At 36.2% G+C, this 23,711-nt stretch overlaps 3 protein-coding genes across 3 annotated transcripts; 1 reads left to right on the top strand and 2 right to left on the bottom strand.

Moving 5' to 3' along the window:
* The first annotated feature begins 2,410 nt into the window (after nucleotides 1-2,410).
* LOC114725881 (endoglucanase 11-like) lies at nucleotides 2,411-4,957 on the top strand. The gene is made up of 5 exons (XM_028912452.1): nucleotides 2,411-2,653; nucleotides 2,735-2,947; nucleotides 3,374-3,574; nucleotides 3,701-3,955; nucleotides 4,280-4,957. The coding sequence occupies exons 1-5, from the start codon at nucleotides 2,411-2,413 to the stop codon at nucleotides 4,955-4,957; spliced, it is 1,590 nt and encodes a 529-aa protein (XP_028768285.1).
* Nucleotides 4,958-7,474: 2,517 nt separating this feature from the next.
* LOC114726751 (uncharacterized) lies at nucleotides 7,475-9,000 on the bottom strand. Its single transcript, XM_028913445.1, has 2 exons — nucleotides 8,838-9,000; nucleotides 7,475-8,002 (listed from the first exon to the last, which is right to left on the bottom strand). The coding sequence occupies exons 1-2, from the start codon at nucleotides 8,916-8,918 to the stop codon at nucleotides 7,757-7,759; spliced, it is 327 nt and encodes a 108-aa protein (XP_028769278.1). The 5' UTR covers nucleotides 8,919-9,000; the 3' UTR covers nucleotides 7,475-7,756.
* Nucleotides 9,001-22,226: 13,226 nt separating this feature from the next.
* LOC114725862 (UDP-glucose flavonoid 3-O-glucosyltransferase 7-like) lies at nucleotides 22,227-23,711 on the bottom strand. The gene has a single exon (XM_028912436.1). It carries the CDS (start codon nucleotides 23,709-23,711, stop codon nucleotides 22,227-22,229), a length of 1,485 nt encoding a protein of 494 aa, XP_028768269.1.

Genomic DNA, 23,711 nt, shown 5'->3' with positions numbered 1-23,711 from the left:
AAGAAAGTAGTCCAGGGAATGAGAGTGCGGTTGATGAATTCATCCTGACCTAAGGATTTTACTTTTATCCGACCAATCACCAGATGGGTTGATTGGATATTAAGTTGTGTTGGTCTTGGGCATGAAATTTAACTCTGGGTGATGAGAGCTATGATGTGTGTCTTATGTATGCATATTGATGTCTGTGTGTGTGTTTCAATCTCTGGCTATGCTTTCACAACGTTAACCGAATTGGGTGCCTTTCTGGATGGCTTGAGAAATAAATAAGCTGCTGTCCAGTAGTACAATCTTCATAGTTTGATGCTGATTATCGGTTGATGAGTAAATTGATATTTTGTAGTTCTATGAAAAAATGAAAGTAGTTTCTCACTAACTTTGATGTATGATACAATATCTCGAATCACTGTCGTTCCTCTGTGTGTGAAATTTATTCGCAGTTTTGCTTTTATTTTAAATCCTGTTTTTATTAGTTTTGTGTAAAGTTTGTCTTCAAGTTTTACGGTTGTCTGGGTTTTTATTGCCAATTCAATATGGTTATTGAACTAATGGAATTTGGGAAATATACAAGAAGAAATGCACCAGATTCATTCCCACCTCGCCTTGATAATAAAAATGAAAACAGGGCCTAGCAGAATTTCATCGATGTATAACAGTGAAAAATCTGACTTCAACTATAACATTAAAATGCCGGAACGCTGAGCTCAAATGCTTCTCGCCATAGTGTAAAAGATTGTGTTGCGGTCCTACCGTGTTATAAATTATTTTGACTAATTTGTTCCGACTACCAAGAGGGATCCAGATTCATTTTGCAAGTTGGTTATTACAGGTGTTCCTAAATGGGATTGTTTTAGTTTTTAATTTAATATAAGACATACTCCTCCGGTCCTAATTATAAGACCCAATTGACTTATTTGAGGAGATTAAGGAAGTAAGTTAAGTTGGTTATTTATAATAAATAAGTGTTGTCATTCCTAAAATATCCTTGCTAATTAAGTATATTGGCTAAAACTATCATTATTAGAAGGATTATCTCGGAAAAAAATGCATAAATATAAGAGAGAAAATGGATTGGGTCTTATAATTAGGACCAAATAAAAAGTCAAATTGGGTCTTATAATAAGGACCGGAGGAGTAATTGACTAATTTAAAAAAATTAAGAAAAATATGAAATTAATTATAGCATATGTTATGTAATCTTTTTAAAATGTTTATATGTATTATTAAATTATATATCAATTTATAACTAAGACAAATTAGTTCAGAAAAAAATAATAAATATAAATAGTTTAAAGTAATTTAGTAATTTGAATCAATCGGCTTTTATATTAGGAACTGAAAAAAATAGTATTTGAATTTTCAATGCGAATGCTACATAACTGGTTTTTATTTTTCAGAGACTACGATTCTTTTGCTTATGTATGCCAAATGTCATTTGTACTTATTGTCATTATATACCAATTTAAACCTCATACACTATGTTACCAAGGGGGAAAAAAGAACCCTCATAAACTGTATAACCTCCCTTAAAAAACATGATAAAATGAGAATGATACAGAAAGGATTAACATGGCTCTTGCACTAAATATATTCTGTACATAATAAAATATTCTGTTTTTGTGGGGCACAATTAATAGCCTTCTTTATTTGTGAATATAACTGACCTCATGATGAGAGATCCTAATTTTTCACTGGCCACACTGATATTAATATTTTGGATTCTCAGTAATCCAATCATGTATTAATTCAATTACTGCCTTTAATTATGATGGGCTCAGATGTTCACTTCCTTCTCTGACATCATATTTGAAATTTCACCCTTGCTTCTCACCCCCCTTACCACTACTAAAAATCAAAGAGCACATTATTTTTCATATTTTATGCAAATTAAAAAAAGGTACATTAAAATATTGATAATGGTATTGAATAATTATTGATGCCCCTTTTATGAATGAACTGGATCTCCCCCCCAGGTGCACTTTTAGCTCAACTGTAAAGATAAATAAAGAGGACATGTGAAATCACACATGCTTATGACTAACATTCACACTCATCTCTTTATTCCCCTCTCTTGCTTATAAAGCAGGTACTCCTAATATGGAAAAGAACTGATTTCATTTTTGAAATATAATAAAAGTTAAAATATAATCTTTAGAAAAAAAAGAATTCTTCATTTTTTTTTTCTTTTTAACAATATGTTAATTTCTATTATAAGTTGACCCATGCAGTTGGAACTTAGTGCACAATATTGAGTCATAAATTAAACCAATCAGAATGAGCCTGCATGCCAATTCCCCATGAACATGCCCTCATCTGATCCCTGCCTCCTCCAGTAGTCTCCCTCCTCGATCACTTTACGAAACGCCTCACGTATAAATACACAGAGAGACTCTGAGAAAGAGAAGCAATCAAAATGGAGGCGAATCAGAAGAAACAAGTCAGAACGCAGAACCCAAGCACATGGCTTATGGCTTTTGTCTTTCTGTCATCAACCTCCTTCTTCTTCCCATCTGCTTCGTGCCGTTCCTTCAACTACAAGCAAGCTCTCTCTCACAGCCTCCTCTACTTCGAGTCTCAGCGTTCCGGTCACTTACCCCACAACCAGAGGGCCACCTGGCGCCACCATTCTGGCCTCACCGACGGCCTCGAACAAGGGGTAAGTACCCTGCAATACCTCCATTTCTCTCTCTCTCTCTCTCTCACATTGGGTCCTCATTCACGTTTTGTGTTCCGTTAGGTGGACTTGGTGGGAGGGTACTATGATGCCGGAGATAATGTCAAGTTTGGACTTCCCATGGCATTCACCATCACGTTGCTCTCTTGGGCAGTCATCGAATACAGTGACCTTATTGCCGGCGCCGGCGAGTACGAACACGCTCTCGAGGCTATCAAGTGGGGCACTGATTATTTCATCAAGGCACACACGCACCCTCATGTTCTTTGGGCACAGGTGATTTCCTATCAGTACAATATATTCTCATTGACTTCTGTCTGCTACATTATTGTTATTTCAATAGTGTATTATTCTGTGATTTGAGTATATAACTTTACCAAGAGTGAGCGCGGAGAATATAAATCCCATGCGCCGCCGTTTAGGCAGGTGGTGCTTCCGACGTCCATAATCACTAGAGAAATATGGACTGAATCAGATGTCAGAGCAATCAGCGGATCCTCCATGAGTTTCAGAGCTGACCAACCTCGCTACCGTGATTGGCGCGTGTCTCACTCGCGGCGGCACATGGGGGGAATGAAATTATGGGATTGTTCACTGAGAATTGGAATTACCGAGTCAAAAATCTAAATAGTGAAATGAGGCTAACCAGTCATATATGTTTTTTTTCAATTAAATACCTCTGAGAAAGTTAATCTTTTTCAGGTGGGCGACGGCGGCACGGATCATTACTGCTGGCAAAGGCCGGAGGATATGACGACATCCCGGCGAGCATACAAAGTGGACGCCAACAACCCCGGCTCGGAGGTTGCCGGAGAAACGGCGGCGGCAATGGCGGCCGCTTCTATAGTGTTTAGGAGAACAAATCCACATTACTCTCACCTACTATTGCACCATGCACAACAGGTACGCTAGTTATTTAGTTAACTAACAGCCCATTTCCATATAACTCAGATTAATTAATTTTTAATCAATTGGTATAATGTTAGAGAATATGTTGAGATGCTTAATTGGTTGTTGTTGATGGTGCAGTTATTTGAGTTTGGGGACAAGTACAGGGGGAAGTATGATGACAGCATTGGAGTGGCTAAAGGGTATTATTCGTCTGTGAGCGGGTACAGGGACGAGTTACTGTGGGCAGCCATATGGCTGTACAAGGCCACCCAAAGTGATGACTATTTAAACTATGTTTTGGAGAATGCTTATGACTTTGGTGGGGCCACTTGGGCCATCGCCGAATTTAGTTGGGATATCAAATATGCCGGCGTCCAATCCATTGCTTCCATGGTAACCATATATTACACCGTCCTTTTCTTTTCGACTTTATGGTAATTAACTTCTTTTTTTATTTACTAGATTTTTTGGTTCAGCACTTCATCAACTCAGATTCCTACCTTGTATCTTTCCAAATCTTCCAGAATATGTTTGGGTTATAGTTGCGAAAATTGAACAGAAAATTCAGTAACTACTCCTACACTTCATACATTGGTCAAATCTCAAAACTAATACATGATAATATATTTAGAAATCATTAAATTTCCATTAATGTTAGTATTATTTTCTCAATGGTCAACCTCAGCATTTTCCGTTTTATTTCTTTCCCTTTTTCAGCTGCTCATGGAAGAAAAACCCCTGAAAAATAAAAACCAAGTCATACTCCAACAGTACCGTTCAAAAGCAGAGCACTATCTCTGCGCCTGCCTCGGCCAAAACAACTCCACTAACGTGCGTCTCACCCCAGGGGGCTTACTCTACGTCCGCCAGTGGAACAACATGCAATACGTCTCAACGGCGTCGTTTCTCCTCACTGTCTACTCCGATCATCTCCGAGCCGCAGGTCAGAGGCTCCACTGCGACAAAGGAGAGGTTTCTCCGCAGGAGATCCTAGCCTTCGCAAAATCACAGGTGGACTACATCTTGGGTTCCAATCCAATGAGAACGAGCTATTTGGTTGGCTATGGACCCCACTTCCCCCTGAGGGTGCACCATAGGGGCGCATCCATTGGGTCATACAAAGAGAATAAGGGTTTTATTGGATGCACGCAGGGCTATGATGACTGGTATGGACGCCGTGATCCTAACCCTAATGTACTGGTTGGGGCCCTTGTGGGTGGGCCCAATAGTACGGACGGGTTTAACGACGACAGGGGGAATTACGTGCAGACGGAAGCATGCACTTACAATACAGCCGCATTAGTTGGGGTGTTTGCCAGATTGAACAGAGCACAAGAAGAGGAAGCTTTTAGTGATGAAGAAGAAGCTAATTTGGCTTTCATCAGTGATGGTTAATTGGGGTTAATAATGATAAAATTGTAATGCTGAGGGTGGAATTAAAACAATATATAGGGACACAGATTGCAAATACCAAAAATACTTAGAAAAAAGTTATAGCATTGGATAGTGAAAGTGGCTTTATTTTCAGAGGCACAGTTTAGAGTGTTTGTTCCATATATAGCCCGGAATTAGCCAAAAATTCATATGAAATTTTATTTTGTGGATTATTTTTAAATTTCTCACATGAAAATGACCAAAAAGTTGTTAGATCAGGTTATATATCAAACTGATTGGATGATAAATTGTACTAATGTAGGCCAAAACCAAATATGGGAGTACTGATAAATAACAATACGCATAAAACACGTATAGTTTTATTTGTTTATTATGATTATATCCATTTTTGTATTATTGACTGATTCATATTTGAGTATTAATAGGGCCAAATATAGAATAGGTTTTCAGCGTGGGCATAGTTTTTTCAACACCAAAATTTGAATTGAGTTTGTTCAGCCATGGTCAGCACACGTTCAAATAGGTAGTGCTCCTGTTTTATTAAGTTAGAATGAGTTGAAATAAATAGGGGAGGCTGCAAAATAAAGTGGCCTTTTGGTTTGTGGAAAATGAAATAGAAGCAGCCGGCAAGTAAAGCATGAAAATTTAATGGCAATTTGTACTGATGATTCTGTACACTTGTGAAAAGGATACCTTATTAATGAAATGCTGGGAATGTTATCACACCAATTTCAATTGCACATTTAATGGGACTGCTCGTAGTAACTATTTTCGAACCACCAATTTTGTCTGCCATTCCTTTGAGAGTAGTTGATACGATTATGTTCATGTTCTTTTGCCATCAGAATATACATGATTAGGTGTTTGGATTAACTTGAGTGATATATACGATAATGATTTTTGTCTCGGAGTAAAAATACTTTTTAAAGTGCGTTAAGGGGTTTTCCACCATCAAGAAATACTTCTTGGGGTGAGAAAGACGCAGTTATGCAGGGCTCATTTAATGTTTATTTTTCAATTTTGCCGTTATTTAATTATCTTCAGAGAGAGAGAAGGAAGAGAAAGATGTGAAAATGATTCGTAAATATAGATAAAGAAAAAAGCCTTTAATAAGAGTAAATTTAAAATTTTTTTTAATCAATTTAATGTATTTTTAATATGTGAGAATAAGTTACAAATAACTTATAATAATAAGACCTAGAATGATAACTCTTTTTCTCCCTCCCTCCCCCTCTTTCTCTCTCATGTTTTTTTGTTACATAATAATTTAGGTGATTTGAATCATGAGAATAATAAATTTAGGTGATTTGGATCATGAGACTCATTAGGATTAAACATACCTCCATACTTAAAAAGTATTTATAAAGATATTTACAGATTATTTATTAACAGAGTCTTTATATTAAGGTTTAAACTCATGACTTTTGGATTATGAGATGTACTAACTTTGCATATATGTGATGTCCCACACCTTTCAAGAGAACGGTTTTGAAAGGCCTTATATTGGCGGCAGCAACTGCGGTGGCTAACTCGGACCACGAAGTGATGTGATGTGGTCGCTGGTCGCTACTAAATCAGACTCAGGAAAGTCCCCGGGCCCAGTCTGCAGAGATGCAGCGTCGGTATCGGCGTCGTTGGAGCACGAAAATTAAATCAACCATATGATGGTTGGATGGGCTGAGACACGTGTGGAGCCCACCGATTTCCGGCCCAACAAATTTGGCCAATAACACAGTCATTCACATGGTCCCATGTGCGACTAACAGAACGGGGCTTACATCTTCGTGGTCGCTTTCTTTTCCGCAATCACACACACAATTGTCTTAATTATCCGAATCCCAATAAAACGACACTGATGATAACATTTTGCCGAATTTTTCAAACTCCTTCATCACTATCTTATCCTCCTTATCCCATCTGACACTCCAGCAGCATCTCCCAAGTTCTAAAGGATCCCTCGGCTTCTAAGACCTAAATAAAAATAATTGCGACACATCATACCTCAATCATGTATATGATATTTCCCTACTTTCAATATAAAATTTACTTAACTTAGATAGATTAAGAAAAATGACCACTCGCCCACCCATACTTCACCACTGAACCTAGGCAGTCAAATTTTGGCCCACAGCACCCCCACTTGTAGAGTTGGTTGGATAATGGATAAGAACAACTTTAACAGCCATACCCATCATTCCCTTTCATCTTTCAATCCCAGCTGGGCAGCTGGCTGAGCATCCTCCGCAATCTCAACACTTCAATTTATAGCTCATATAATTTATAACATGTATCCTATAGCCTATAATTTATATGATACAAGCTATCCGCTTGAGTCTACCTCGGATGAAATGAGATTCAAGTCCGAGGTTCAAGCCTTTCGATGCATATCAAAAAAATAAACAATATAAATATTAAATAGTCTCCCCCACACAAAGCACCATGTCTGGCATTAGGATAAACAATGGGTACCTCCACATAGATTATTATGAGTTGTGTACTTTATTTTGACAGGCCAGGACCACGAAAGCAATATATATTTATGGCAGAGAAAGGTTTTCTGATATAACAAAATTAAAACTACTTTTAAACAATTTTTCTCAGCCCATGATCAGTAAACTCACCACCAACTGGCATAATAATCCCATATGAATCATTAAGATCAGAAAATATGAAGACCAATTAAAGTAATAAAAAGGGTTTGATTTCTTCTAACACAAGAAAAAGTTGAGGGAAAAAAAAAAGGACAGGCTGTTGAAAACAAAGACATTCTCTTATTGTTGCTGCTTCACACACAGCTTTCTAATTTCCAGTCCTGCGGTAATCAGTGTCAGGTTCATGTTCCTTGTACCTGTTCTTCACTGATCCAACGTTGGAGTCAACCCTGGCAGCTTCCTCTGCTGCATCATAGGTCCTTTCTGTTGTTTGGCTTGCTATTCCCTCCTTGGATTCCCTTGCTTTCTCCTCTGCAACTCTCTGGAATTCCTCAGCTGTTGACGGTGCCCTCTCTTCCACTCTATGGTTCCCTCGGGTTGATTGCCCGAAGTTCTGATTCCAAACAGCCCATTCATTACACACGGAACAAGAAATTACTTTGTTTAATGAATTATCACAATTTCAAACAATGTTCTTTATACTGAGACAAAACAACATATGGTATCTGATTGAAACTCAAAAAATCAGATTCCAAACTCTAACGCTGTATTTTGTGGGGTCTCCTTCTTTCTTAGGTTTGATGCTTAGGTTACCCTAACAGCAAAGGAAAATTGGGAACCTAATGGAGTGTATATTACATTGAAGCTTCAGAAGCACAAAAGCTCACTTGCCTTGTGATTTTAGCCTCCTTGATTCCCCTAAACTTCCATTCCCAAACACCGAATCCATTGGAACATAGATGACTTTTGATGTTTGAAGGGTAAGATGCTGGCGAATTCACTTTCCATGAGGTTTCAATCGACTTAACAACCCTTTAATTTTCACTCTCAAACATTATGCAGAAAAAGTGCTTACAAAATCAACCGACAGAACAGTACAAGTCATATCAATCACAGAACATTGGACCAATAACCAAAACAATCAATCAGAACGCCACAATTGGGTTTCCCCGATCAAAATTTCCCGAAAATAAAAGAAGAAGATTCACAAAACAAGAAGTCAACAAAAAGTGGCAATCATAAAAAAGGCAGAGAAACTCAGAAAAATACACGCACAGACAGCAAATCAGTGAGAACCCCACATTGGGTTTCCCCAAAACAATTTTCCTACCCAGGTGGGTATTGCAGAATTCACAAGCCAAGAAGGTGACAGAAAGTACGTAATTTTACAGAAAAGAAAGAAAAAGGCAGGGAATGATTAAGAAGCAGAAAGAGAAGAAAGATGAGACCTTGATGGGGTTGAAGAAGAAGGGCCTGTTGGAGGGTTTGGTGACGGAGGATCGAAGAGTGAGGAAACAGGAGGCAGCCATGTTCGATGATGGTGGGGTGATGGCGGTGGACAGCCGGCGAAATGAAAAACCAAAATTGTTTGGGTTTGGAAGAGAGGAGCAACAAGAGTTGGTGCAGCTAATATGTAATTGGTGTGGGGACGGGACGTGTCTGTTGAACGCAGCAGATGAAAGGCACGTGCTGACGTCCCAATCCACCACTTCGTAGCTTCCGCTTTCCTCAACAACTTAACGCCTCGTTTGGTTCACTCGAAATGAGTCCCCGTAAAAAGAAATGGAAAAAATAAAACCAACATTTTCTTATGTTTAATTCGTTTAAAACACATTTCATTTCTTTCTCAATAAATTCTGAAAAATCATTTCCTCACATAATGTTATGAAAATTGTATTTTCCTTGAAAAATAATGGTGAAGAAAGAGAAGATATTTTTTGATTATATCTATGAGATACTCAGAAATTTTTTTTGTATACATATATAATTTTACCTTTTATTTATTATTGCGTTGATTTTGTTTACATAAGATATAATATATATTAAATGAGGATAAAGTTAAAAATTTATTAAATTTTAAATTAGAATTAATTAAATTAAAATTTTTTTCTGTGTAAAACATATCAAATGTAACTTATAAACAGGATTGGATAAGTCTTTACATTTTGGTGGAAAAAAAAAAACTACTTCTTGATCTTTAATATAAATCTAATTAGGAACTATTTATTTATATGTCATTTTCAACATGTTTCATACGGATTAAAAAAAACTTTAAATTTTATTAACTCTCGTACAAAGGTTAAGAATTTTTCAACTTTATTCATATTTAATATATTATATATATTATATCTCATGAGAACAAAATAAACATAATAATAAATAACGATTAAATTATACATCTATATAAAAATTTATAAAAATAAAACTTGAATCATCATTAAATGGCGATCACATCATTACCATTTCTGTTCTCTTTTTCTCGATTTTTTGGGGCTAAAATTCCTCTATCAATTGTGCTTTATGCCCTGCGTCTTTCATTTTGTGGTTATTGCACCATAAAAAAAAAACCCGACTTTTATACATTTTTTTAAAAAAATTCGGTTAAAAATTTCTATTTAAAAATTGAATTGGTTAAAAAAATTTAAATTTGAGCAAGTACAATTATAATCTATAAGTTTAACTATTCTTTTATTATACGCAATATATCATTAATGATGTGTAATAATCATCAATATAGAAGTCATTTACACAAAACCAAAGATATGTTGTACATATTCACGAACATAGTTGACACTTAAATTTAAGTTCTTTTAGTTAATTAAGTTTTTAAATAGGGATCTTTTACTAAATTTTGTTTTTTTTTCTATTAATTCTGATAATTTAATAATTGGTTGTTTGAAAAATATCTCCAGTATCCTATTTCGAATAACTTTAAATGTAAATTGTCTTCTAAATTCCATAATAAATTGATTCTTAAAACAATTACAATCAAGTCTTAAAAAAATTACTAAAAAATATCAATAACAACTTAGGTATTCTATAATAACAAGTTTCAAAATATAGAATAACAACTTTTTAGATTTATTTTATAATTTTTTTGGACCTCATTATAATTCTCCATTGATTCTTTAAAATTTAATAATATATTTATTTTTAATAATATAAATTTGACAAAATCAAACTTGCGGATGAATATTTCACTTTTTCTCTCTCGTGCTTTTCCTTTTATGTGACGTGGTCCAATCTAACATCATATTCCGCAGATATGATTTTGTGCAAAAAAAATTAGTTTGCAATTTTGGTGTTAAAATAGTTTTGTCAGGAGAATTAGTTTCATAATTCATCTAAGAAGACAATTATTGATAAAATTAGGTTTCATATCATTATTTAAAATTGATATTTGCTAACTCTTTCACACAAAATAAGGGATGTCTTGATGGGAAAATTTCATGTAGTTCTACAAATTTTTTAATAAAAAACTTAAAAGGAAAATGACAGAAAAAGAAACTGAAAATTGCAAATCTCAAGTAAAATTTGGTATCATAACTTTATTTGGTATTGATAAGTTTGAATTTGCAAATGACAATAAATTTTTGTTAACATTTCTTATTTAATATTTACAAAATTCTAACTTTTTTTCTAATCAGTGTCTCAAATTTAAAACCATGACCCAAAAGAATTAAATTAAAGGAGCAATGTAAATCTTATCGTAAGGGAATATTTATCTTCTGGTTTTTTAAACTTTGGTGAAAGTTCTGGTCTCTAATATCATTGTAATATCATTAATATGTTCATATGTAATTGGCCCAACACATGCATGTACCTTTTTACTTTTCAGTTCACGAATCAGGGATATACCTTTTTCTGTCTTAAGATAAAGGTGAATTTATTTTGTTTTCCACTTTTTAGCCGGTTCATGAATGTACGTTTTCTGTTACATTATGAAAGTAATTTAATTGTTGTTATTAAATTAGTTTACCTATTTAAATATAATTAATTGAACGTGATTAAGACTCCCCGTCTTCTGGTATATCCTTCATCATAACCCAAATGGGTCCATTGATGCCATTTCATTTATGACAATTAGCAATTATATATTTTAGGCAAAAATATACCCTTTTTTTTACCAAAAAAAAATTTAGTTCGATCTTTTAGTCTTATTAAAAAAATTCATTCCTCTAACTCCTATATCATTATTTTAAAATGATAATTATTTATGCTTATAATTGTTATCTTTAAGAATTAAATATAATATATCATCATCTAATTAGGAATATTGCATCAACATTTAAAATTTTAATAGTGACTTTTTTTAATGAAACCAATAGTGTTAAGATCAGAGGGCTGAAAAAGATATTTTAAAAAATTAAGAGATAAAAACAAAATATGAAGTGAAAGACTAAAGACACACCTTTATTTATATATTTTTTTGGGTAAAAATGAGGCACTAAGCCCAAATAAATTAACTAAGTCATTAGGGGATCAGATCCCATACAATCGGTAATCCAAAGTGTGCCAAGGCATCTGCAAGAGTATTTTGTTCTCTTGGGATATTGACTAATTTAACCTCCCAATCATATCCCATCACCTCATGGATTTGCATCGATAGAAGGCTGGGGTTCCTGGAACTGCCTTTGTTTAGTAGCATATCTGTGAGGATTTTAGAATCTGATTCAAGAATGACTTCCTGGAAATGCCCTTGAAAATAGCCCATTCCTCTGCTTGTATAACATCATAGATTCCTAGTGAAGCCAGCGATCAATGTCCCTTTGTTATCTCTAATCACTCCACCACAACCAGCCTTTCCTTTAGATTTTGAAACTGCACCATCTGTGTTGACTTTAAACCTATCCAAGGGTGGTGGAATCGACACAATATGACTATCAGTAAGGCTCTTGCTGTGCAGTGGTGAAGTATCATTGAATTGAGCAAACCATGCGCTGAAAATGACAGCAACAGGATTTTGAGGTTTATTAGAATCATCTTTGAAGGAAAAGTTGTTTCTCCATATCCACAAATGCCAAATTAATACACCCCAAACAATATTCCACGAGGCTTTCACATTCAATCTCATGTTTATATTGAAATTCATGCCCATCCAGTCATTTAGGCCAGCAGAAAAAAATTGAAGAGTGTACCTGGGGTTTAAAATTGCTGTCTATAGTAATTTAGCATAAGAGCAATCTCTCAAGATATGAAGTAGACTCTCAGAACCAGCTTTGCAGAAGCTGCAAATTGAGGAAATGCCTGACCATTTACTTCTCTACTCACTGGCGGGAAGTTTGTTGTTAAAAGCTAACCATAGGAATACTCTCATTTTTTCTGCTCCTTTCCAACTCCAAATATACAAGTTCACCTGAAAAGTCCTGGATTTCCGATTTGGAAATATTCACTTTTGACTGTAAAGCAACCATGTGGAGTGGGGCTCCAAGTCATTACATCTTCACCAGCATGAGGCATCGGTGGCAAAAAAAAAAGTAAGTGTCTGAACAACCTCATTTCTGACAACACTCGCTCGCCGTGCCACGTCCCAAGTTCCATGTAGCACCCAATCCATTACTGTGCTATTTTCTTCTTGGGGAGTAAGTGGTCTTAAGCATAAGTCTTTGATTTTTGGTCCTTTGAAGAGCCATTGATCATTGAAGAAATTCACCAAAGCACCATTTCTTATCTGCCATTTTGTGCCTTCATTAATAATCTCAATTGGCTGACATATGAATTTTCAAAGACGAGTCACCTTTTTGAACATTGAGGGGACTATCTTCACTTCGAAGCATATATTTTTGCTGAAGCACTTCTACCCATAATCCTTTGGTACCAATTAATAAGTTCCAGGCAAGTTTAGCACCAAATGCCCTATTGATAGAGCTTAATTTCTTGAGTCCAAGACCACCGCATTGCTTTGGTAGAGTGATTCTATCCCAGCCAACAAGGTGAAATCCATTTCTATTGTTCATCTTCCCCCAGTGAAATTCCTTTGTAGCCCCTCAACTTGGCTGCAAATACTTCTAGGAATCATTGCAGCTTGCATAGGATAAAGAGGCACCGTACTAAGCACAGACTCAGCCAAAGTAATACTTCTGGCTGTTGATAAACTGTTAACTTTCCATGTTGCTAGTTTATCTCTGACTCGGTCTACAATATAATGGAAAGTCTCTGTCGGCTTCTTCTTTCTTATCAGTGGAAAACCAAGGTATTGCCCAATATCAGTTGATATTTTCATGCCAGTCAAGTCTTTAATTTTCCCTTTCAAGTTAGCTGCCAATTTGGGAGAGAAAATATTAAGGACTTGAGTTTATTAACCTTTTCTCCAGAAGCTTGGCAGAAATGGTGAAGGCATTCCGTCATTAAATAGGCTTGTTGTTCAGAAGTTTCTCCAAAGAGTAATAAATCATTTGCAAACATCAAGTGAGATACTGAAAGCCATTGTTTAGTGACTTGGATAGGTTTCCATTTACCAGCGTTGATATTGTCACTAATAAAATGAGACAATCTGTCCATACACAAAACAAACAAGAACGGGAAAATAGGATCTACTTGCTAGAAGCCTCTTTTGGGTACAAAAAATTCAGTTTCAGCACCATTTCACAACACATTATATGAAGTACTAGTTATACAATTCATGACAATATTAATGAAATTACCACTCATTCCTGCATCATAAAGCACCTGCTTCAAGAAGCTCCATTCTATATGATCATAGGCCTTTTCTAATCAATTTTTAAAGCCATGAAGCCTTTCTTGCCTTTAGCCTTCTTCATAATGTGAAGTATCTCTTGCCTCACAACAATATTGTCTTGGATGTGCCTTCTAGAAATAAAGCTAGCTTAAAACGGAGAAATAATTTCATCCGTAAGCCCCTTTATTCTTTGAGTAATAATTTTTGTAACACATTATAGTTACCTCAATGAGGTACATAAATTTATTTATTCATTTAAAGGCCTCTTTGTGTGGGTAATTCATTAGTTATGGGCTGCAACAACAGACAGAAACCTTTTAGCCTTTTAGGCTTCTAGCATTTTCTGTTCCTTCAAAGCCGAATTTCATTGAGTCATATACAATTGCATAACAATCGGGTATTCCAACAAAAAACTCTACTAAAAAAATACGGACATTTAGTATCATTTAGTATCTCGAACAGACACTTTTGAACCCTAAAATTTTTTGCTAGACTAGAGCAAAAAAGGCGGCACAAAGGCCCTTGCTCATTATATTCATCAAAATGCGGTCAACGGCTAGTTGCCTCAACAGTAATGCCGCTTACTATATTTGGATAAAGTCTCAGACTTAGATTTGGTGTTGATATGTTTGTATATGTGCATGTGTTTAAATTATTACTCCTCCGATCCTTATTATAAGACCCAATTTGACTTTTTATTTGGTCCTAATTATAAGACTCAATCCATTTTGTCTCTTATATTTATGTATTTTTTTCCAAGATAATCCTTCTAATAATGATAATTTTAGCCAATATACTTAATTAGCAAGGATATTTTAGGAATGACAACACTTATTTATTATAAATAACCAACTTAATTTACTTCCTTAATCTCCTCAAATAAGTCAATTGGGTCTTATAATTAGGACCGGAGGAGTATATTAAATAAAAAATGTGTAATGGATAATATAATATTTACCCCATCTTGATTGATCAGGATCTTAAAAATAAACAATTAATTTTTTTCCTATTTGTAGAAACAACAAAACTTTCTGGGCTGTTCTGAATCGTCTCGTTTCGGCCTGTAGAAACTCCTCTATCTTCCAATCAATCCAGTTTAAAGTGTCAAAGATTGATTGTAATTTTGGACGTTAATTCATCCACATGTCATCGCCAGCATTGTTTTGAATCAGCTCTGATTCATACCTACACACGAAAGCAAGATACGATGCTTATCATTGATTATTGATTCAAGAACTCTCCGATATGCCAAATGCTTTGTAGCCCAATGAAGGGGATGCTTCTTATAGGTGGGAGGTTGCGATCTTAAATCCTTAATGGCTATCACTTTAAGTAACACAAAAAGAAAGAAGAAACTTACCGATCATCGGATTCCCAGCCAGACAAGTTAGCAACTTCCGTCAAAGCGTCCCTCCATCTCCGAACCTTGTCTTTATCATGTCTGAATCTCTCTTCATGTCGAACAAAATCTTCTACGAATTTCCCCCCTTTGGTGTCGCGCGTACATCGGACGAATCTACATCGTAAAACACGGGGAAGATGCTCGCCGCCTCAACCGTAAAGCCTTCTGGAGCTCATCGAGGCACGGGGTGGAGGAAGCGCACGTAGTTTTGGGACAGGACGACGACAAAGAATAAGGATTGTTCGATTGCTCGGGGGAGCTCAGGAGAAATGGATTGTCCCTTGGCTTCTCAAGGGATCGGTCGTCCATGAAAGTGATGATTCCTCGTTGCTTTAGCTTCGGGTGTAAGTGGTTGTTGAAGCCATGGATGGCGGATGTCTTCTCCTCTGAAGCTCAAGGACACGTGGTAGCTTCGTCGTGGAATCGGGTTTTTGCCGAATTGTGCCATCGTTTTCAAATGCCCCTTTTTTTCCTCACCTCAACGTTATTCTAAAATGATACAAAGTACTATAGGCTCGTAAAAGGGCAAATTTATTTGAAGTAAAATAAAATGGTGCATTAGCACTATAGGCTTCTTATCAAAATTCAAAACATAATACTAAAACTTAAGGTATATTAATATATTTTCTCTGTCATATTTATTATTAAAAAACAACTACCAGAATCATATATTTCGAAATATTACTCTTTTTGTTCTTATTTATAGATGATTTATTTCTTATATTTAGTAATTTCGTTTCTTATAACCGAGGGAGTAGTTTGAAACAAAACTAACGAGAGAAAAAAAACATGCTGAAACATAAATAAAACAAATATAACTGAGATATAAGATCCAAAAACAAGTTAAAGCATAATCATAAGCCCATATTTACCATGACACTGCCACCATATTCTTATGCATGTAGAAGAGTACTTTATTCCTTAGTGTCTCCCCATTTTTGATCTAGTTCAGTCTTACCTTTTGCCACCAGAATATCTGTTCCCAATCCCAAGCCTCTTCCATTTTCTTCATCAAGTTTTCTGCATGAAGGGCCTTCTCCTCGGACCACACACCTTTAAGGCAATCGTTAAGCTTTAATCGTAGCAATAAGCTTTCTATTGTTAGGGAATTCCCTCTTATCCCAATCAACTAAAGCCTTTCTACAATTACTCAATCTTCTAACAAACTCATCCATTCTATTCATCATTCGTCTGTCTCTATACCTCCAAGCCTCCTTTACCATGCTCATGTACGGATCATGTTCTACCCAAGTTGCATTAAATTTAAACATTCTAGGGACTCTTTTAATCTTGGTAACACAATGAACCAATACCAAATGATGATCAGACCCAATAGGTTCAGAATGAAAAACTTAGGCTTTGTCAAAGTATTCCTTGAACAAGATATTGCCATAAGCACATCAATTCTTTCACGAATGTTGGCACCCCCACACTCTTATTATTCCAAGTGAACTTAGCACCTTTAAATTCTAAATCAATAAGGCCACAATCATCCAGAAGCATATGAAAGTTCATGACCCTTCTCACATTAATAGGCCTACCACCTTCCTTCTCTTCTTGAGCTATTACCTCATTAAAGTCTCCAACACACAACAAGGGCCCACTAACACTCCTAGCAATGGATCTTAGCCTTCTCCAAACTATCTCTCTATCTTCAACTTTAGGGGCACCATAAACAAACATGATAAATTTAGAAATATTTATCACAGTAGAGTTCACTTTAATGTGAATCAAATTTCGTGAGTGAAATAGAAATTCAAAGTGAATACCTTCACTCCACCAAAGCGCTAGACCACCAGATCTACCTTGAGGATCAACATAAAATTCATTCTCTAGTTTGTAGGATCTTTTAATTTTCTTTAACTTCTTACTTCTCATTCTAGTTTCCATTAAGTACATAACAGAAGGCTTAAACTTTCTATTGCAATCCTTAAGATTTTTTACTGCCAAGGTAGCCCCCAAACCTTGACAGTTCCAGGAAAGTAGCTTCATGGTTCTATGAGGGCTGTTTGAGGCCACCCACCCATGCCTTCAGCATCACCAAATTCAAACCCCTCCATCCTATCATAGGGATTTACCTCTTGAGTCTTCACTACAGACTTCTTCCTTCCTCTCTTTAAAGCAGCCTTCCTTATCTTCATCTTTGTTTTCCTTAGACTACCAGCAAAGCTTGTAACAATAGAAGGCTGCTCACATACTGCTTCAGTAATTCTTCTCCTTTTACTCAGATCAGAAACCAGATTTTCTTCAGCCTCACGCTTCAGACCAAGCCTTTGGAAACTCTCCATCACCTCATGCAGATCCTGCTTCACATAAAGCACCAATGCTTGTTCTCCTACTTCTTCTTCAGGAGGCAATTCAACATTGTAACCACAGTTTTCCACAGTGTCCTCCAAGGCATATTCAAAATCGTCTTTCACCAGTCCGGAGCTAGATCCAACCTCATAATTGTTTGCCTTTGAAGTCCTCAGTTTTATGTCAACATTTTCAGTGAAATTCTCAACATCTTTTTTCATACTTAGATCAGCAGAGTCATCTCTCAACTTCTCTTTCAAACTCTCCTTCATCTCAGGAACCACATTACTCATTTCCTCCTTATTCTCCATTGAGAGTGAGAAAATATTCTCATTCTTGATAGCTTCTTTTTGTAACTTCCTCCTTCTCTCCTTAGTTCTATGCCACTTCACATTTATTTCAGGCCATACCTCTCTGGTTACAACCAGTGTATCTTCTAGCGTCTTTACCTATTCAGTAGTAGTCCATTTATTATAGCACAGTTTCTCAGGGTCTGGCACTAACATTATTCTTGGCAAGTTGCAGTTACGAAAATCATGAGCAACATTTCCACAGCAATAACAGAAATCGGGAAGTTTTTCTCATACTTGACAGAAATCCAAGTTTGCTTCCTATTGGGCTTTGACATCCAGAATCCAGCAACCAATGGCGTCCTAAGATCCAAAATTACTCGTATGTGCAAAAAACTACAAAACGTACGCTTGCTGTAATTAAGATCCTCCACAATTACTACCTCACCAATCCGATTCCCAATACTAATAGCATTGGACAGATTCGCTGCTTCTAAAGGAACTCCGTGCAGCTGAATCCAAATCGGGCATTTACTAAAATCGCAGTCCTCAATGACCATAAATTTCGCCACTTCAATGCAATTAGAAGTTTGAAATATCATAATCTCATGAATTATAGGTTAAATTTTTACAAACTAGATAACTTTGTTTGCTTTTTCCCTTTATTTCTTGTAGTTCTGCTTTGTGATCATAGGAATGACGTGTTTAAATTGCTTAAGATTTTTTGCGAAATAAGTTATAGATGTTGATGTAGTTAATTCTTAATAATTATTATTAATATAGTCCTCTGTGTGTGATAAGATGAGCTCCTATATTGTTGGTGGAATGGACGCGAAAAAAATTAATGAGGTGCAAATTATAGTGCTCCACTTGAGAGCCTTCTTCCCTATTATGTTCTGTTCACTAATATAATGGGAAAGAATCTCCCACCACTAATCAAGATTTCCTGTACATAATGGCCCACTCGTGAGTCTTCGCCGTCTGAGTTGACGAGTAGATATTGGAAAAACCAAGCCAATTAATTTGTCGCACTATCTAAATTTCCTCTCTTTAATCATCAATTTCAGTTCTATTTCCTGTCGTCTTTTTCTTCCCCTTCTACCGATGATAATGAATTTTCAGATATAAGCTAAAATTAACATGTTCCTTTTTAATTACTTCCCTGGTCTTATTTATAGAACAGAGAGAGAAGATATTTTTTGATCCTATTCATAAGGCACTGAGAGAAAATTTTTTTTCTATAAATGTACAATTTTACTCTTTATTTATTATTGTATTGATTTTATTTACATGAGATATAATATATATTAAATAGAAATAAAATTAAAAAATTGTTGAATTTTAAAAAGAGTTAATAAAATTTAAAGTTTTTTTTTAGTTTGTGTGAAACAGTTAGAGATAACGTATAAATAAGACCAGAGAAGTATCTCATTGCAAATGCACATTTCTCTTAATTGAATGTGTAAGATGTATACATATTTTTTTAAATTATACTCTTGTTTTTAATTAAGAGACTGCATGAGAGATAATTGAAAATTCATTACGGAGAAATAATAAATATCATATATTTAATAGGAGTAAAAGTAAAAAGGTAATTTTAAAACTTCATAAAATAGATGATTTATTTCTTATATTTAGTAATTTCGTTTCTTATAACCGAGGGAGTAGTTTGAAACAAAACTAACGAGAAAAAAACATGCTGAAACATAAATAAAACAAATATAAGTGAGATATAAGATCCAAGGACAAGTTAAAGCATAATCATAAGTCCACATTTACCATGACACTGCCACCATATTCTTATGCATGTAGAAGAGTACTGCCATAGCCTCATATAAAATTACGCTACTTGATCTCATTATATTAATATGAATACTAATTCAACAATAATACTGCTATCAACGTGGGAATTTAATCCTTGTTCTTCATCGCCACAATTAACATTTAAAGATTCTTTCCATTCAATAAATAATCGAAGATTTCACGCCTTGGGTAATTAGTTTAATTATAGTTTATTTCGTTGGTATTTTATTTATTTCTTATAATTTAATAATTTATAATCGAGCTTTGATTTTTATAAGTTCCATTTACTGCATGTAAAACAAATTGGAACACTTCCAATATGGGACGATAGATGACTTTTACAAGCCCACAAAAAATGGTCAGAGATTTTTTCTGCAGCAAAAACAAAAAGAATTTTATTGGGGAATTCTTGTAAAGACTAAACAGAGAAATTAAAAAAAAAATAATTTTTTGAAGTTTTCCTCCTAATATTACAACTTTTCATATTTCCTTTCCGTACATTCAAAAACGAAGATAACAGTCCACAAAGTCAAAACATTCTTCATAATCATTCCCAAAAAAAAAAAACTTCATATATTACTTTAATGATTATTGAGGATTGTTAGAATCATGGCAATATAGTTTTATGATTTAATTAGATTTGATAATCATCAATACTTGCAATTTCAAATAATTATGAATGGTGTGATAATTTTATTTTATTTTAATTGTAATCAATTTAAGCACATAAAATATATTAACACCAAATTCAGACTCGTGACTTTATTCAAATTGCCGTTAGCAATTTCGTTTCCTTTGATCATTATATAAACATCTTCACATATTACTGAAAATGGCAACAACCGAAGCAAAATTAAAAACGAACTGAAAATCACAAGTTTTCTAATGAAGACGGATACGAAAAAAGGAAAAATAAAAAACCAAAAATTACTAAATGTCAAATGAGGAATGTAAACAAAAACGAACTGAAAATCACAAGTTTTTTAATGAAGACGGATACGGAAAAAAAATGAAAAAAAAAACTGAAAATTACTGAATGTTGAATGAGGAATGTGAACAAAATATTATTTACAAATTCAGTGTTATCAATAGATTTAGTATGGGTTGGCTCATGGCGGACCTGAGGGCCGGTGGATTGGTCTTTTTAGGACCAATCTTTGGCAGGCTAGAAATTTTCCAACCCAACCCGCTAATTTTTGTGATTTTTTTTAAACTTTTTTTCTTTTAATAAAATCTACTCAAATTTCTAAATACCTAAAATAAAACATGCAAATAGAAATTATTATAAATAAAACATGGAATCTAAAGTTTTAAATATCTCAAAATATTAAACATACGATTACATGATACATTCTAAGTGATTTAACAAACATCCCAAATTAAAACATAAATCTAAATCAACAACACCACAAAGTCACAAACATAATGTTTCACTATACAAATCACTATCAAATGGTCAATCGTGAGTCATCACTCAATATCAACAGGCTTGGAGGCATGATTTGAAGATGTGAAATTATTTGATTGAGCTTAAAAAAAATTTAAAAAAAAAGGTAAAACAGGTCGGCTCACCAACCTGCAAGTTAGCCCACCACGGGTTATAGCCTACCACGGATTCGGTCTTGACGGTTATGAACTCAAAAAAATTATTTTAAAATCGTCCCAATTTTTATCAACCCAACCCCTTACTTCTTGACGGGTTGGCGGATTGAGTTCCCGAGCTCAACTTATATTATCGGTTCTAGTTATTAATACTAAATAAAATACTGTTGCCGAACCTCATTTAAAATTGGGTTAATATGCGCCCAGCACCCCGAACTATTTACCCAGGTGCGTCCAGTGGCCTAGAGTAATTTTGGGTGCATCCAGTGTCCTAAACTAATTAAAATGATGCGTCTATATCCTAGGCTAACAAAAAATGTTATGTTTAACTGTACTTTTCTTGACTCAGCTTAAAGTTTCCCTAAATATTCTACATGGTAGACATATGGGCATCCGATGTGTATTATTCTTACTTAAAAGTCAATTTATTTAAAAGAAGAGGAAAGAAATAAATTCAATTTTGAGTAAGAATAATACATATCAAATGTTCATATGTCTACCATTTAGAATATTTGGGGTTAACTTTAAGCTGAGTCAGGAAAGTAACAGTTAAACATAACAATTCTGTTAGCCTGGGATATGGACGAACCATTTTAATTAGTTTAGGACACTGGATGCACCCAAAATTACTTTAGACCACTGGACGCACCTGGATAAATAGTTCAGGGTGTTGGGTGCACCTTAACCCTTTAAAATTTAGTAATTTTCAGTTGTTTTTTATTTTTCAAAAGAAAAATTCAAAGCTTTCTTGCTGGTAAAGCTGAGCTTAAGTAGCATTTACGAGCTTAGAGTCTCGAGTTTCCTGGAGCTCACGAATCAGTGTCTTCAAGTTCTCGTGAGATGATCCTCCTTCCTTAACAGCTTCTCGAGCCTTCTCGCCCAGTTCTCTCGCGCGTCTTCTCATCTCCTCACCTTCTTCTCCTTCGTCCATCAACCTCCTCACCGCCTTCTCTATTCTGTCTCTCTTCACCGTCTTCTTCCTCTCGTCCAGCACCCACACTCCCCACTCCTCTACGCCCACCTCCACCCCAACACCCTGCACCTGCGTCACCAACTTCTCGTTGTAGAACTGGTCGCTGTGCAGCGGCCACGTCACCATCGGAACCCCCGCCCCCACGCTCTCCACCACCGAGTTCCACCCACAGTGTGTCATGAATCCTCCCACCGCCGCGTGGCCCAATATCTTCACCTGTGGGGCCCAACCCCTTAATATCAGTCCCTTTTCTTCTTTCATCATTCTCTCTTCGAACCCTTTCGGCAGCCACCTTTCCTTCTCTTCTTCCTTCTCTGCTTCATCTTTTCCGGGAACCACCCATATAAAGCTGTGACCGCAGGACTCCATGGCACAAGCAATCTCGTAGAGTTGGTTATCAGGGAGAGTGCCAGAACTGCCGAAGCAAATGTAAATCACTGAGTCGGGTTTCCTCGACTCGAGCCAACTCATGCATGGCTCGTTCTTGTGGGTTCCTTTTGCTGTTTCTTCCTCTGTTCTGTGGATAAGAGCCGTCGGCCCGATATGCCAAACCTTGTGGCCGGTGATTTTGTTGTAATGCTCGACGAACACCCCGTCGAGCTCGACGAAGTTGTTCACGAGCAGGCCGTAGCTCTTTGCCTCGAGCTCCAGCGGTTTATCTATAGCTTTCAAGAAAGGTATCGGCGGTCGGATATTCATGGTGATCGGAAGGGGAAGGTCCGGGATAGTAAACGCGTGGGGGTCCTGTCCGGTTATCGGATTCTTCTTGATGGACTCCATCACGCAGACGGAGAAGACGCAGAAGCTGTTGAAAACCAGTCTGGGAATCCCCAAGCGAGCCGCCAAGTCATGAGCCCACGGATACATGAAGTCCGCGACGAGACAGTCCGGTGGGTTTTGGAGGACGAAGTCCTCGAAGCTTTTTTGCAGCAGTGATGTGGCGGCCCGACAAACTTTGAGGAGACTATCGTTGTCGGTGACGGCAGTGAGATTCTCGACACCGTCGGGGAGGCCAACTTCCTCGGAGGGGAATTGGAGGGTGTGAATGTTGATGCAGTGACCGGCGGCTATGTCAAGGTGGACGTCGTTTTCAAGGGATATGGCGTTGAGGGCGGTGGTGATGATGGTCACGTGGTGGCCATATGCGGCGAAGGAGCGAGCCATTTCGCAGAGCGGGGTCATGTGACCAGCAGCCAGAAAAGGAATGAAGTGAAGCTTCAATGGGCGGCGGAGGGCTTCCACGGCGGTGGTGATACGGTTGGATTGCCATACATCCAT

Source organism: Neltuma alba, unplaced genomic scaffold (assembly GCF_004799145.2).
Source record: "Neltuma alba isolate B1F8T4 unplaced genomic scaffold, ASM479914v2 tig00002420_pilon, whole genome shotgun sequence".
Taxonomy (NCBI): domain Eukaryota; kingdom Viridiplantae; phylum Streptophyta; class Magnoliopsida; order Fabales; family Fabaceae; genus Neltuma; species Neltuma alba.
This window is presented reverse-complemented; position numbering and strand designations above follow the sequence as displayed.

Bases quoted from the DNA above. Each gene is read 5' to 3' on its own strand.
- LOC114725881 (XM_028912452.1), top strand. From the start codon at position 2,411: ATGGAGGCGAATCAGAAGAAACAAGTCAGAACGCAGAACCCAAGCACA. The intron at 2,654-2,734 runs GTAAGTACCCTG...GTGTTCCGTTAG, and splicing joins CCGACGGCCTCGAACAAGGG to GTGGACTTGGTGGGAGGGTA. The intron at 3,956-4,279 runs GTAACCATATAT...TCCCTTTTTCAG, and splicing joins TCCAATCCATTGCTTCCATG to CTGCTCATGGAAGAAAAACC.
- LOC114726751 (XM_028913445.1), bottom strand. From the start codon at position 8,918: ATGGCTGCCTCCTGTTTCCTCACTCTTCGATCCTCCGTCACCAAACCC. The intron at 8,003-8,837 runs GTCTCATCTTTC...GTTTGGAATCAG, and splicing joins TCTTCTTCAACCCCATCAAG to AACTTCGGGCAATCAACCCG.
- LOC114725862 (XM_028912436.1), bottom strand. From the start codon at position 23,711: ATGGATGTATGGCAATCCAACCGTATCACCACCGCCGTGGAAGCCCTC.